Source organism: Notolabrus celidotus, chromosome 15, assembly GCF_009762535.1.
Source record: "Notolabrus celidotus isolate fNotCel1 chromosome 15, fNotCel1.pri, whole genome shotgun sequence".
Lineage (NCBI taxonomy): Eukaryota > Metazoa > Chordata > Actinopteri > Labriformes > Labridae > Notolabrus > Notolabrus celidotus.
Genome location: NC_048286.1, coordinates 29,215,966 through 29,229,862, shown reverse-complemented (window position 1 = coordinate 29,229,862; position 13,897 = coordinate 29,215,966). Strand labels below are relative to the sequence as shown.

The 13,897-nt window shown below is 43.1% G+C and overlaps 1 protein-coding gene across 1 annotated transcript in view; it reads right to left on the bottom strand.

Moving 5' to 3' along the window:
• The window catches only part of zswim5 (zinc finger, SWIM-type containing 5), an 83,600-nt gene extending 72,848 nt beyond the window's left edge, over window positions 1–10,752 (bottom strand). The window contains exon 1 of the mRNA XM_034703737.1: window positions 10,140–10,752. Within this exon, the coding sequence (XP_034559628.1) occupies window positions 10,140–10,674 (535 nt within the window). The 5' untranslated portion in view covers window positions 10,675–10,752. The remainder of the gene's footprint in view (window positions 1–10,139) is intronic.
• Window positions 10,753–13,897: the final 3,145 nt, after the last annotated feature.

The following is a 13,897-nucleotide window of genomic DNA, read 5'->3' as shown; positions in this document are numbered from 1 at the left end:
TGGCTCAGGAAGTACCGGAAACCACATACACACCAATTCAAAAAAGCTGATCTTTACAGCAGAAATAAACATGTTTACAGCCTGGTACAAAAAAACGAGTGTAGTCTGGATAGCTCATTTCTTGATCGGCTCACACTGTACGGGGGGTGAATTTTTTCATAATGCAGCAATTTCAAAGATATTTAGATTACGAGTCGTCCAATGAGAGGCACAGCTGACTTGATTGACAGGCGGGAACACTGTAGCTGTTGGCTAAGAGGCTCAAAGCCCGCCTCTTTACGTCACAATCACTGGACAGCAGTTAGGTTGAGTTCAGCATTTCCAATATGGCTGCTGCCGCCGACTGGCCTCAAAACAATACTCAGAAACAGATGGGTGACGTCACTGGATACTACGTCCATTATTTATACAGTCTATGGCAGGGGTTCCAAAAGTGTGGGTCGGGACCCCCTGGGGGGTTGCAAGACAGAAATGGGGGGTCATTAGAAGCTATCTAAAAATTGTACATTCAACCATTATGGTAAAAATATCAACAAAAATAGTAGCCACATTTGAAATAAAACCTTGAAAACAAAAAATGTAATGAGTTTTCTGCCGTTCTTGTTGCCAGATGACTCGTAAGTTTAGGGTTAGTGAACAGTTAATTATCAAAAGCATCAGTAGCAGCAGGTTAATTCATAAAGGCACAGGAAACACAGCCGCATGCTCATATAGGTAGGCTAATTTTCTGCAGACCATCTAAATGAAACCACATTAAATCACTTTGAGGGACAGTGGGGGTCGTGAGTCTTTGGCACCTATATTTTGGGGGTCGTGGGTTGAACATTTTTGGGAACCCCTGATCTATGGTATAAAAGCGCTCTCTTTATACTCAAGGTCACTTACTAACAAATAAGGATATGGATAGTGGAATCAATTGAGTTTGATTGTTAAGTTGGCTTGATGTGTCAATATCAACCAAATTAATGATACTCATCCCTACAGCACATGACCCAACAATCACTTCATATGGAATAGAAGAGGAATAGAAGTCTGGGTTCTCAACCCGGCTAACAAAAATGGAGCTGGTATGGTGCTTCCTAATAGAGGTAAAAGTGAGTACATTCAACTCTTTGCAGATGACTGTCTTATCTCTTTTTGAAATCCCCAAACGCAATCATTCCTCCTTCCACTTCTTTCAAACCAGCAACTCTGAGACCAAGTGAGGAAATGAAGACCAGTTTCTGTACAATGAGGACATCAAAGTTTGTCCAGAGCTCTTATTTCAAACAAAGAGAATCTGTGAATGGACACTTTTCCTTTCATCAAGCGTTTTGTGTTTACGTACAGATGGTCGCTTCTCTGTTTTATGGAGGACGCTGCCGTCAAACACAACCTCTGATTAATGATTTCATATAATCAACCCTTGTGTGCTCTCACACACACGCGTGTACAGGTGCCTCTTCTCTTTGATGAATATGACAACAGAGCATCTTCTAATGGCCTCATCTTTCAGGAGCCTCTCCAGAGCTAATAAGAGAGCCAGGACGATTTGTTTTACCGATTTTCTCTTTTCGAGTGTGGCGGGCACGGAATTAATTACACTGATTAAATATTGTCTGTCTGCATTGTGCGCCGGGGAAGGGCTGAAGACGGACTGTGTGAGAGTATGTGTGTCCGTGAGTGTGTGTGTTTGTGTGTGCAAAGTGGCGAAAACTGTGGCTCAGAATGGATTCTTCTGTGAATGTACGTGGATTAATAGACAACAAATGCACTCAAGAAAATAAAGGATGAGCTTTTTGCAAATTAATGCTCAAGCATCCTGTTGCCCCTGCGGCGAAGGATAAAACACTTACACGTTGAAAATGTCTTGAAATGAAAGTGATGATTTGCATTTTAACAACAAAAGCCCTTTTTTTTTTTTTTTTTTTTTTTTTTATGGAGCACTTTTCCTCACAAAGAGCTTAACAACAAAACCTTTCAAAACAAGAAGTAAGCAAGAGAAATAAACATACAGAAAAATGAAGATCTCATAAAACATCCAAATCATTCAAAGGCAGATTGAAAGGCTCCCTTGTTCACCTCTTCCGGGGGTGAAGCAGCGGCGGCCTTCGAGGACAAGAAGCTGCTGTGATGAAAGAGAAGTATGATTCTCCTTTTGTCAAGTTTTTACCATAAAAAGAGTTCATCAACGCAAATTATTTCGTGCACAGAAACACTCTTTATCCAACATTTCATGCAGCCACTCTGTTCTGTGGTGTGACAGAAACATGGCGGTTCAAGATGGTGACCTCCATGGGACGGGACGATAGGGGATGATATCTACATTCACTTAAAGCAGCTTTAAAATGTAATCTCAACAACAACAAAAGCCAATTGAACACAAGTGAATGACAAAATCCTCATTAATAGAACATTTTGAAACTCTGACACACTTCCTCCCTCCTGTCTCCACATTCACACCATCAACCAATGAGAACTGAAGTCTGACCTCAGAGAAGTATCTCCCTGTTACCAGTAAGAACATGATCAAACATCTCAACAGTGTTGAAACGCTGCAGAAAAGCACGCTCTGGGTGTTGTTGTCAAGAGTCTGACCTCCGACTCACACAACAGCAATGACTGAGTCTTTCTAGATTGCCCCAAGACTCCAGAAAGAGCCCCGCACATGGTCAGTGGAGGGCGAGGAATGATCTGACCGGGTTCGACCGACATCTCCTTACTGAGCAGGAGCCTACAGACAGAATATGATTAAAGTGCGAGTCATCTTTTACTGATGTAAGTTACAGAAACAGAGAGGGAGAGAGTGCGAGGAGAAAGAAGCAGCATGAAAGATAGAAAGCAGACGCGGAGTCACGTGTTGAATGAGAAGCAGATAGAGATGTTAAGAAACGGAGCGGGGATGAAGACGGGACAAGTAAAAGACAGGACCGAAATAGAGCCATGGACAGACAGATATAATCTGAGCTGTGTCAGTGGAAGAGAGATGGGAGATGAGGCAAGCGAGGATGAGCTCACCGCCTCCTTCGGTCTTTTATCGCAGTGCTCTTCTCGTGAGCAACCAAAGGGAGGATTTACACCAGAGGCTCGCAAGCTTTCTCCACAACAAGGAACCCCGCGGCCATTCTGCCAGGAAATTACATCTGAGGAAATACTGGCAAAACCAACCACCCACTCCCACACAACACGCACACACACACTCTCAGCGAAGTGGAACTCAAACATGAACTGACACTGAGTACTGCAGCAGTGAAAGTAGGAACTCCACACTTGGAATTAGACAGCTGCTCTTGTACATTCTTCTAGGGAAGACTTTCTCTGTGTAGTTTCAGTCACAGCTGATATCATTTAGCGTTCAGAGTAGACTTCATGCTGGAAGGTGTTTGTGGAATGTGTGCTGCAGAGGTTTGCACATTTCTTTATTTGCGTTTGTTTTGGACGTATGAGCACGTGCTCTTGGATTTACTTCACTCATGAATTTGCTCCAGGTTTCTCCTCGAGGGGAAATGTGAGGGTGGTTGCAGTGTGATCGCCCCTGTTGGTCACAGTAGTTCAGAATTGTGACTAATTTTGAAGCTGTTTAAAGGGAAATTTAGATTCTGACTAACAGACTGGTCAGAAGGTGAGAAAAAAAAACAGAACTAAGCTCAATTTATTTAAGACAGGATCACAGCTTTGGAGAATGTAATCACTCAGTCGACCTAGTTGCACTCCCCTAGTTAAAGCTTAAAATGCCACTTTGAGCACCAGGAAAGTCCATCCCCTGAAGGTTCCACACAAACTATAAATTTAAAACCTAGTCAATAAAGTGTTCAACATCAGAGACATCGTTTCTTGGAGGCCTTGTAGATGTTAAAGAATTTGTTGGCCTCCTCAGCTTGCCTTCTTCTTTGTTGGAAGTTGGTGATTCATATGCAAAACATACTTCCATAATTTGAAAGCTCCTCGTGTCACAAAGGAAAGAAAAACTTTCAAATATTACGTTTTATCTACAAGGACTATACGAACACTTCTCTGAGATAAATGTCATACAAATCCAAAACAGTCTCATCACAGAACTAACAGGAAATTGTTAGGGTGGTTGCAGTGTGATCGCCCCTGTTGGTCACAGTAGTTCAGAATTGTGACTCATTTTTAAGCTGTTTAAAGGGAAATTTAAATTTTGACTAACAGACTGGTCAGAAGGTAAGAAAAACCCAGAACTAAGCTCAATTTATTCAAGACAGGATCACAAGTTTGGAGTATGTAATCGTTCAGTCTGCCAAACATGCACACCCCTAGTTAAAGCTTAAAATGTCACTTTGAGAACAAGGAATGTCCTTCTCCTGAAGGTTCAACACGTTATAGACTAAACTATACATTTTAAACTTAGTCAATTAAGTGTTCAATATCAGAGGCATCGTTTCTTGGAGGCCTTGTAGATGTTAAAGGATTTGTTGGCCTCCTCAGCTTGCCTTCTTCTTTGTTGGAAGTTGGTGATTCATATGCAAAACATACTTCCATAATTTCCAGCTCCTCGTGTCACAAAGGAAAGAAAAACTTTCAAATATTACATTTTATCTACAAGGACTACACATACGAGCACTTCTCAGAGATAAATGTCATACAAATCCAAAACAGTCTCATCACAGAACTAACAGGAAATTGTTAGGGTGGTTGCAGTGTGATCGCCCCTGTTGGTCACAGCAGTTCAGAATTGTGACTCATTTTTAAGCTGTTTAAAGGGAAATTTAAATTCTGACTAACCGACTGGTCAGAAGGTAAGACAAAACCCAGAACTAAGCTCAATTTATTCAAGACAGGATCACAAGTTTGGAGTATGTAATCGTTCAGTCGGCCAAACATGCACACCCCTAGTTAAAGCTTAAAATGTCACTTTGAGCACAAGGAATGTCCTTCTCCTGAAGGTTCCACACATGCTAAAGACTAAACTATAAATTTAAATATAGCTTGGGAACCGAAGGGTCGCCGGTTCGAGTGACAGTACGGACGAAGTTTGGCAAGTGGACTGGTGGCTGGAGAGGTGCTGGTTCACTTGCCTGGGCACTGCCGAGGTGCCCTTGAGCAAGGCACCGAACCCCCAACTGCTCTGGGTGCGCTGGTTGACGGCAGTATCCTCACTGACATCTCTCCTTAAGCATGCTCACTGCATGTGTGCGCATTTGTATGTATATACCAAAAAAAACTGTATGTGTAACGTGTCCAAAATAGCACGAGTGAAAAAATTGAATTTCCCCCCTGAGTATCAATAAAGTACCTTTCTCTTTCTTCTTCTTCTTTTACTGGAAGTTGGTGCCTTATATGCAGAACATACTTTCATAATTTCCAGCTCCTCGTGTCACAAAGGAAGGAAAAACTTTCAGATATTAAGTTTTATCTACAAGGACTATACATGCGAGCACTTCTCAGAGATAAATGTCATCCAAATCCAAAACAGTCTGATCAAAGACAAAGTCAAGAAAAAGTTTGCAGAAGTCTGACATCTCAACTTTTGACACTTGAGAGTTTTTTGGGACTGATTTATCTCAGTAACAGGACCAGCTTTCAGGCTTTAAAGATATTCCAGGACCTGAAGTGTTCAGAGTTAAGAAGCCACACAGTGCGTTCAGCCCCCTGCCTCACTGTCCCATACAGTTTAATCCTGTTCGACTCCACTGCCCCGCTTTGTCAGAGTCACCGGCGCTTCAAAAGGCGTCAGGGACCCATTACAGCTTTATGTAACGTTGCGTAGACGGAGACGTGTGCACACATATACACACAGATCCCTCCTACCCCCCCCCCGCCTTTCTGTGAACAAGGGGTTTTTCTACAGCTGGGTAACAAAGCATGACCCAATAATCCCAAAGCTTGACTCAAAGCTTAAGAAACCCCCCCTGCCCTCCCTCCTCTTATATCCCTTCCTCCCGCTCTCTGAGGACTTTATAAGGCTGTGGTATGGGGGCTTCTGGGCACACATGTGTGTATGTGGTGTGTATGAAGGGTGGGAGGTGTGTGTGTGTGGGGGGGTTAATACAAATAGAGGCACGCTTAGCTTTGATTATTCTAATTATGACTTGGAGCGAGGAGTAGATTATTATGAACACATGGGCTGATGAGTTGTTGATGAGCTCACGTCTCCTCAATCCGTCAGTATTACCGTTAAAGGAGGCTGATGCACAAAAGGCCTTCAGTGGTAATGTACGGGGGTGGAGGGCACGGAGGGGACACATCAGTCAAGTCAATTTAGGATTGTTGAAGCATAAAAGCTGTATGAAATGGTAAACATTTGCAACTCGCGCTGGAATTACTCACTCCTTTCACAACTTTTTTCCTCAGTACTCCGCTTGCTGGAGGTGCTGTAACTAAAGTCAACTTTAAACAGCTTCAAACACAAAGTTTGAAGCTGTGTCCAGTGTGTGTTCCTTGTTGTGAATAAATGTTATATCATATGTGATAAAAAAAAAAGAGCTTTAGGGTTTTTTTTGAGGCCACAGCAGACAACAGTTGCCCTCCTCTTCTCAAACCCTACTGCTCTTCTCTTCAACTTTATGTGACCCAGACGACTAATTTGACAAGCAGAGTTCTCAATGAGATCACACTCTGATACCCTCTCTTTTCCTTGGACTGCAATAAGCAATTACCTGAAAACAAAAACTAGAGCAGTTCTACATCTGGCTCCAGGCTCACTCATTCTGAGAAGAAGAAAAAACTCACTAGATCAAGTCTCCAGGCGAGCATGAGTTAATAGGAAAAAGGAGCTCCTGCTGAGCTTGTGATATAGCTGTGAGGGGAAAATAAATGTTATTGTATTCCATGATAGCCTAGCATCAAAGATAAAGTGTTTAGGGGTTCCTTACTGTTTGATGCACCACAGACATGTGGTTTTTATTTCAATGAATTGAAAGGGAGTGGAGCTACTACGCAATGTTTAATTTGCCAAAAAATGATGCATGTGTTTAAAAGTCCCTGAAGTCACAAACACAGACGAGAGCTGCATGGCAACACAGCATCACACACCTCAACGTGAGACGGATGCAGAGGAGCAAAGAATCCAGCTCGACAACAAGCAAATATCAGAACAAGAAATCAAAAATATGTGCTGGTGGTGTTGGTGTAGAAATGTAGAAGCAAGCCTTATCTACACAATGATGTAATCACAAAGTTTAGCACCTCTTACTCCACACTGCTGTTCAGTGAGATGCTGTTTCTTGAACCACGCACCATCACGCTGCGTGTGTCAGCATGCATCCTCGTCTCTCCGGCTCTTATTACAAAGTGCATGAAGCACGTCCATCTCGCTGCCTCAAAAACAAGTAATGCCGCTATTTAGAGTGGCGATTATATGATGCCATGTGAGGTGAAAGCTCTCTTAAGACTGTCATTTACAGGTGTGTAACACGATCCTTAATGAGTGCATTGTGTGTGTGTGTGTGTGTGTGTGTGTGTGTGTGTGTGTGTGTGTGTGTGTGTGTGTGTGTGTGTGTGTGTGTGTGTGTGTGTGTGTGTGTGTGTGTGTGTGAGCGAGCACGGTTGCCCAACCTTTCTATACCCAGCCACAAAAAAAACACAAAACACAATTGTTCTTGTGTTAGGTCAGGCTGAAAACTCTTCATGCAGCAACTGGTTCCCAAGGTCTGCAGAGTGAAGAGGAGCCAAATCTTATCTTCATGTCACACAGCTATTTAAGCCCGGCTTGTGTTTTGTTGACAGAAAGACAAAACCGTGTGTCTGCCTGCTATGACTGACCTTGAGGGGGGGATTGGAGATGATTCAGCGGTGAGGCAGGTAAGACTGGAAGTGTTTGCTTATGGGTGTATGCTTTTGTTTTGACCGTTTAAACCCCAGCTGGAACTTGTACGCGATAGCATGCATCACCTTTAATCACAAAATATGCGTTTAAGTGAGATGTGCCACTGACTTCAAGCCTGCAGGGTGTGAGATAAGTATGCAGTGTGCAATTATGTTGTTATATATATTGGATAGCAATGTATTACACATTAATATCAAGTGCATATTTATTATTACTCACATTTCCTTCTTCAACCTGCTGTTCTTCAAGTTTTGCACAATATATTGAACCCTCTTACACTGACTAGCTAATAACCATTTGACTGCATTGTGCAGCACAACTCCAGATTCCTTTGAAAACCCGCGCACGAATCCTGTTTGACCAACAAACACAAGACTCCCCCGCTGTGATTTGTTTGTAAGGACAGGAGGTGATAAAAGTAGGTCGCAACTTCCCCATCTTAGTCTATAATTAATTCTTACATAAGGTCTACATGTCAGGCCTGCAGGCAAACAACTAAACTACAAATCTCACTCGAATAACTTATCAGATTGTAAGCAATACATCAACTCTCTCAGACAGATTCAAACTTGCAAAACTTCTCCAGACTGAGAGCAGAGATCACTTTCATATTCACGAGGCTCACATTTCCTTTAGTTATGGGCTGGAATCGATGAGCATTTAGAAGATGCAATTAGATACAGCAGTCACAGAGCAAGGCAGCAGCCACAGTTTGCAGCTTCCCCCCCTCCTCCTCCTTCCTCCAGATACCTTGGAGCAACATGAAACCCCAGACAAGCTCCAGTGGCTCTCGCACCATATGGCCAAAGAGAAGAGAAAAAAAAGGGGGCTCCCAGTAACCATAAAAAGCTGCTTTTTGACTATCCACTGGTTTCATCTCTTCCATTTCCCTCGTGTATGGGCTCATTTTGTGGCTGTGCAGAGCCGGGGGTGTGTGTGAGGCTAATGAGACTGTGAGTGGAGATGGAGCTTTGCGGAATGGCCCTTTGTTTGGAAACAGCCTCTCTCTGCAGCGCTGGAAATGCGAGACGCTTATCGATCATTTCAACTGGAAGCCTTTTGTGTTGTGCGAAAGAGAGAGAGAGGCTGCAGGCAAACGCAGCGACAAATGCAGTTTATAACGTTATAATAAACAGCTACTGAGAGGTTCACTTTAATCATAAAAACATCACAAAACACCCCCCCAGCGTGGATTTTTTTACACGCTGGTGGCGACTGCGCTCTTTGTCCGGTGCGACCAGCAGCAAGCAACAGCAAATAAACAGAAAGCTGCGGGGGGATTTTTTCGGATTAACGTTGGATTAATCATAATAAGGGACCCAATAACCGCCTTTGTTCCTCGCCTAAGCCACCTTCAACCGATGGCGGGTTGAGGAAAAACGACTTTTGGAGCAGGGAACGCGCACAAACTCAAATAAAAGCCCGACGCTGCTTTAAAACGCTGGGTCCTTTTGTATCCGCGTCTGTCAACCCTCCTCCTCCTTCTTCTCCCCGCCTCCCCCTGCCTCTCCGCTGGGGGGGACGGCTCCAGCAAAGCCGCCTACCGACGAGAAGCCCTGGAGAAGAAGCAGAAAAGTGCTCATAGTTGCAGAAACATGGTTTGAAAACCACAATATGTCGCTGCGTAAGTCTCCAATGTGAAGTGCGCAAGGACGCAGGAGCTACAATAGGAAGCCCTTTATTTTTTCAGCAGCAGCTGGAGAGCAACATTATCTTCCTCTTTCAGATAAAAAGCAGAAAAGTGCTCATAGTTGCAGAAACATGGCTTTTCCTGGTTTGAAACCCACAATATGTCGCTGCGTAAATCTTCAAATGTGAAGGTAAAGTGCGCAAAAACGCAGGAGCTACAGCGCGCAGCTACAATAGGAAGCCCCTTTAATTTTTCAGCAGCAGCTGGTCGACTGAAGCCGGAGCAACGTTATCTTCCTCTTTCAGATAAAAAGCAGAAAAGTGCTCATAGTTGCAGAAACATGGCTTGAAACCACAATATGTCGCTGCGTAAATCTCCAAATGTGAAGGCAAAGTGCTCAAAGACGCAGGAGCTACAATAGGAAGCCCTTTAATTTTTCAGCAGCAGCTGGTCGACTGAAGCTGGAGAGCAACATTATCTTCCTCTTTCAGATAAAAAAGCTCCACACTTCACAATAAATGTATGCTCCTCTGTACACCAACTACACTCAAACACACACAAACCCAGAGTGTGCGTCAATGTGAGGGGAATTAAACGCTTTGAATACTTTCCACGACAGCAGGGAAAACTTCCATCAATCATCCCCCCGTACAGATCCAGCAGCAGCAGGGGCACGGACTTGGAAGCAGTCCACGGAAAAAAAGGGAAAAACGCCTTCTTACACTGAGAGGTTCCACTTACCGACTTGTAATACGTTTTCCACACAGCCGGTCTCAAGCAGCCTGATACCCCGGCGGAAAGGCAGTCCGTCCCCGGTCCCCACAGCTCCAGCTGCCCCCACGGCAGCAGCAGTCGTACCGGCGGTAGATCCTCCGCCACCACCGCCGGCGGTTGTAGCTCCGGACCCCGCACCCCCTGCCCCGCCGCCGGTAGCCGCCGACGGACCCTCCTCGCCGGCGACTCGGCACTGAAACGAAGAGTACATGCATATTTCCTTCTCGTTACGCGGAAAAGACCAGTACACGATGCGGCGCTGGACGGGCTCCGGGATCCGCTCGAAGCGCTCCTCCACTCTCTCGAAGGCCCACTTTTCCGCGACTGCTTTCGCGGCGCAGTCCAGGAGAGACTCCGGAGAACGGTACCGGGAGCTGGGCAAGCCGCTGGTGTGTCCGGGCCCCGGTCCGGGACCTCGGGGAGCAGGGCGCAGGCAGGGTCGCTTGCTGGCCGGAGGTAAGGAGAGGAGAGGATGGGGATGTTCTCTGCGTCCTTCCGCCATGGCGAGCCGATCAACACTGACGAGACGGACGGTGTGTGGACCCGGAGCAGCAGCAGCAGGAAGCCGACTACACGCACACACACTGAGACACTCACGCTCACACTCACACATACACACACAGGAACTCACACACGCTGGGCAGCCAGTGGCAAGACAGACAGAACTTCCGGTACAGCATTTCGAAATAAAAGTCGCGATACATGAAAGGAGTCAAAAAAATTCCTCACTAAATTAGTCATTGGAGAAACTTCTTTAATTAATTGACGCCATTATCACAGCCTCACATTACAAAATGTAGAAGGTAGCACATGTGAAGACACATTATTCTGATCAATCTTGCTATATCATATTATGTTATATATTACATTATCAGAATCAGAATCAGCTTTATTGGCCAGGTATGCTTAAACACACAAGGAATTTGACATAGGTAAACTGTGCTCTCTTTGTACAAGGCATAAGAATAAGACATACCAATAAAAAAAAATAATAATAACAATAACATCAGCTATAAATACAAAAGAATCAGCCATAAATACAAAAGAACAACAAATTATTGTCTACAACTTACGGTCATATACCCATATTTATTTATTATAGTGCTTAATCTGTCATTACCAACCATAATCGCACCATGTCAACCTGTCACTACTGAAACATTTTTAATACTGCCTGTAATTACTGCTATTTAATACATTTGTAACATTGTAATTATCTAAATTCCATTTGTAACATATATCTAAATTGTATTTTATCTTTAATTATCTATTTTTATTTGTACTTGTTTTATTTTACTAATTGGAACTTTTTCTTGATTGCTCTTATGTCTGAGTTGCTGCAACAACTGAATTTCCCCCCAGGGACCAATAAAGTAATATCTTATCTTATCTTATTTTCTAATTCAAATATAATCTTACATCAACTTTCATAAACATTTTACAATATATATTTCAAATTTAGCTTGCCTGTGAGTTTGAACTTTTAAGTGCTAAGCAGTTGAACAATGTTGGCTGTGACGGGGGATGAGCTCTGATTTCACATGAGATCCTGACCAGAGGAGGACAGAGCAAAGCTGTAACAAGAGCTCTTCCATGTCCTGGTTAGCCTCTTGTACAAGGTAAGACCACTTTACCAACTGACTTGTGAAAATAACTGCAAACATTTTTTACCATATAGCTGTAAAATAATGTTTATTTTCATGTGTACAGTAAAATAGTTGACTACAAACCCTCATGCATCTCCACCGCTCCAGAAACAACATTTGGTGTCTGTTTCCCTCTGTACTCATTGAGAGAGGATACATACTGTGTCAGAGAGCAAACAGTTGTTCTATTTTATGTTTCTAAAAATAGATCTCTTGGAGTGTCAAAAATATGCACCAATCGTTTTTAGCAGCATGCATTTTTTTCATAAATATCCTTCAGTGATAGAGGGTCTTTTATTTTAAAAGAAGCATGTCTTAATTTCCTGTCACTTATGCTGTTTGTCTGTGTGACTTGATTTAAAAGAGCAGGCAGAGAGAGAGAGGTGGGAGGGGGGAGTGAGGGGGGGTCTGTAGATTGATTGGATGTCGAGGATGTTACACATCACTAACCAACACAACAACAAAACACAGGAGTCTCAGATCAGCATGGCATGCCTGCAACAGCTCCAAGACCTGCTCCCTTATATCCAGGTATGCTTCATTATTCATAGGAACTAGTTCAAGTTAAGGGTGCACAAATATAAAAAGGAGGTAAACATAAGAAACACATCATGCATAAATAAAGTGACAGTAAATCAGCAGCATTTTGTGAGATGGAAAGGAGACACATGGAATTATTGTCCTATTGTGGGTTTTTGGTGTTTCTGTAAAAAGTACTTTTGGACCAAACCCCTTTCATCACTCTGCAGTCTCTGTGACATGACTGTGGAGTCCCTGACATGTCCGCATTTTACATTGAGACAGATAACGATCCCAACTCCTCCACATGAATAACAAAGTTACTGTTTTGCAAATTGAATTCACACCATTATGTGTGCTATACATATCAATGACCTCAGGCCAGTGAATACACATCCATTCAAAGGACACAACACACAGTTGCGTGGCTGTTTCCCACAGCAGGGCACAGAGAAACTGGAGCCAACCTCATACTTAAGATAAGGCTGAGATAATGGAGCCCACTGCTCATTGATCTAAGGCTTTAGATGAATGGTAAAGACATGCAAAGGAATTAAGCAACACTTAAAAGCAAAGCACACAAATACAACGTATGAATAGTAAGAAACGTGTCACTGTAGTGTGCAAACAGTTACAGAAAAGTACTGTAATATCAGTGTATGTTGTTTTTCACTACACAGCAAAGGGCCATGTGTGCTTTTCAATCCTTATTGAATACTCAGGGCACTGGTTTGGTAAAGACACAAAAGTCCTTGTTGCAGCACTTACTGGTTCAAAACCCAGTCTCTTTTCATTTAACCTCTATTTATAGATTCTAAAAATGTAGACCCTGTATTCAGTGGTCTGGATCTTTGGCATGGGGAGTTTTCTGGTTTTTGTTTTTGGTTTCTAATCTGAGTAAGATTGACCAATCACAAATCAGCAGGTTTCTGTGTATGCAAGAAAAACAGTGCATGTGGAGAGCAAAAGCAGGCCGCCGCCATAATGACATCCCTGCTCCAGTTAGTTGTTTATTTGATATATGCATGCAAGTGAAGCTAACAATCTGTTCCAAATCAAATCCTCTCAACGCTTTGATCCAAAAGACAATCAGCTTTGTTTTTCTGAATCAGTCTAGATTTCCTCACATCCAAGAAGGCATTAGAAATGACCGATCCAACCTCCAACAAGATGTTTTCTTCTCCTCATAAAGACAGACCTGACACAGTTTGCAGTTTTACTTTCAACAAATCTACATCATGATGTTATTTGGACAAACTTGGGGCCCATTATTTTAAAGAAAGTCTGAAGGAAATAGGTTTATTTTTCAAGCCTGTCCTGCTGAAGCCTGAGCGTGGCCTCTGTGTAACTACTGTCTTTGAACCGAGACCTACTTGAATTAGATGACTGACTGCAACTATGGGGGATGTAATGGACCATGAAATGACAGCATGTATGAGATTTAAACACCACACTGGAAAGGTGGTCTTGGTTGGACACTGTGTACGCCAATGAAAGTCATCAGGCAATGATAGACAAGTCTGCAGATGGGTTCCAAATTTGCTCTTTAGCTGTTTTATC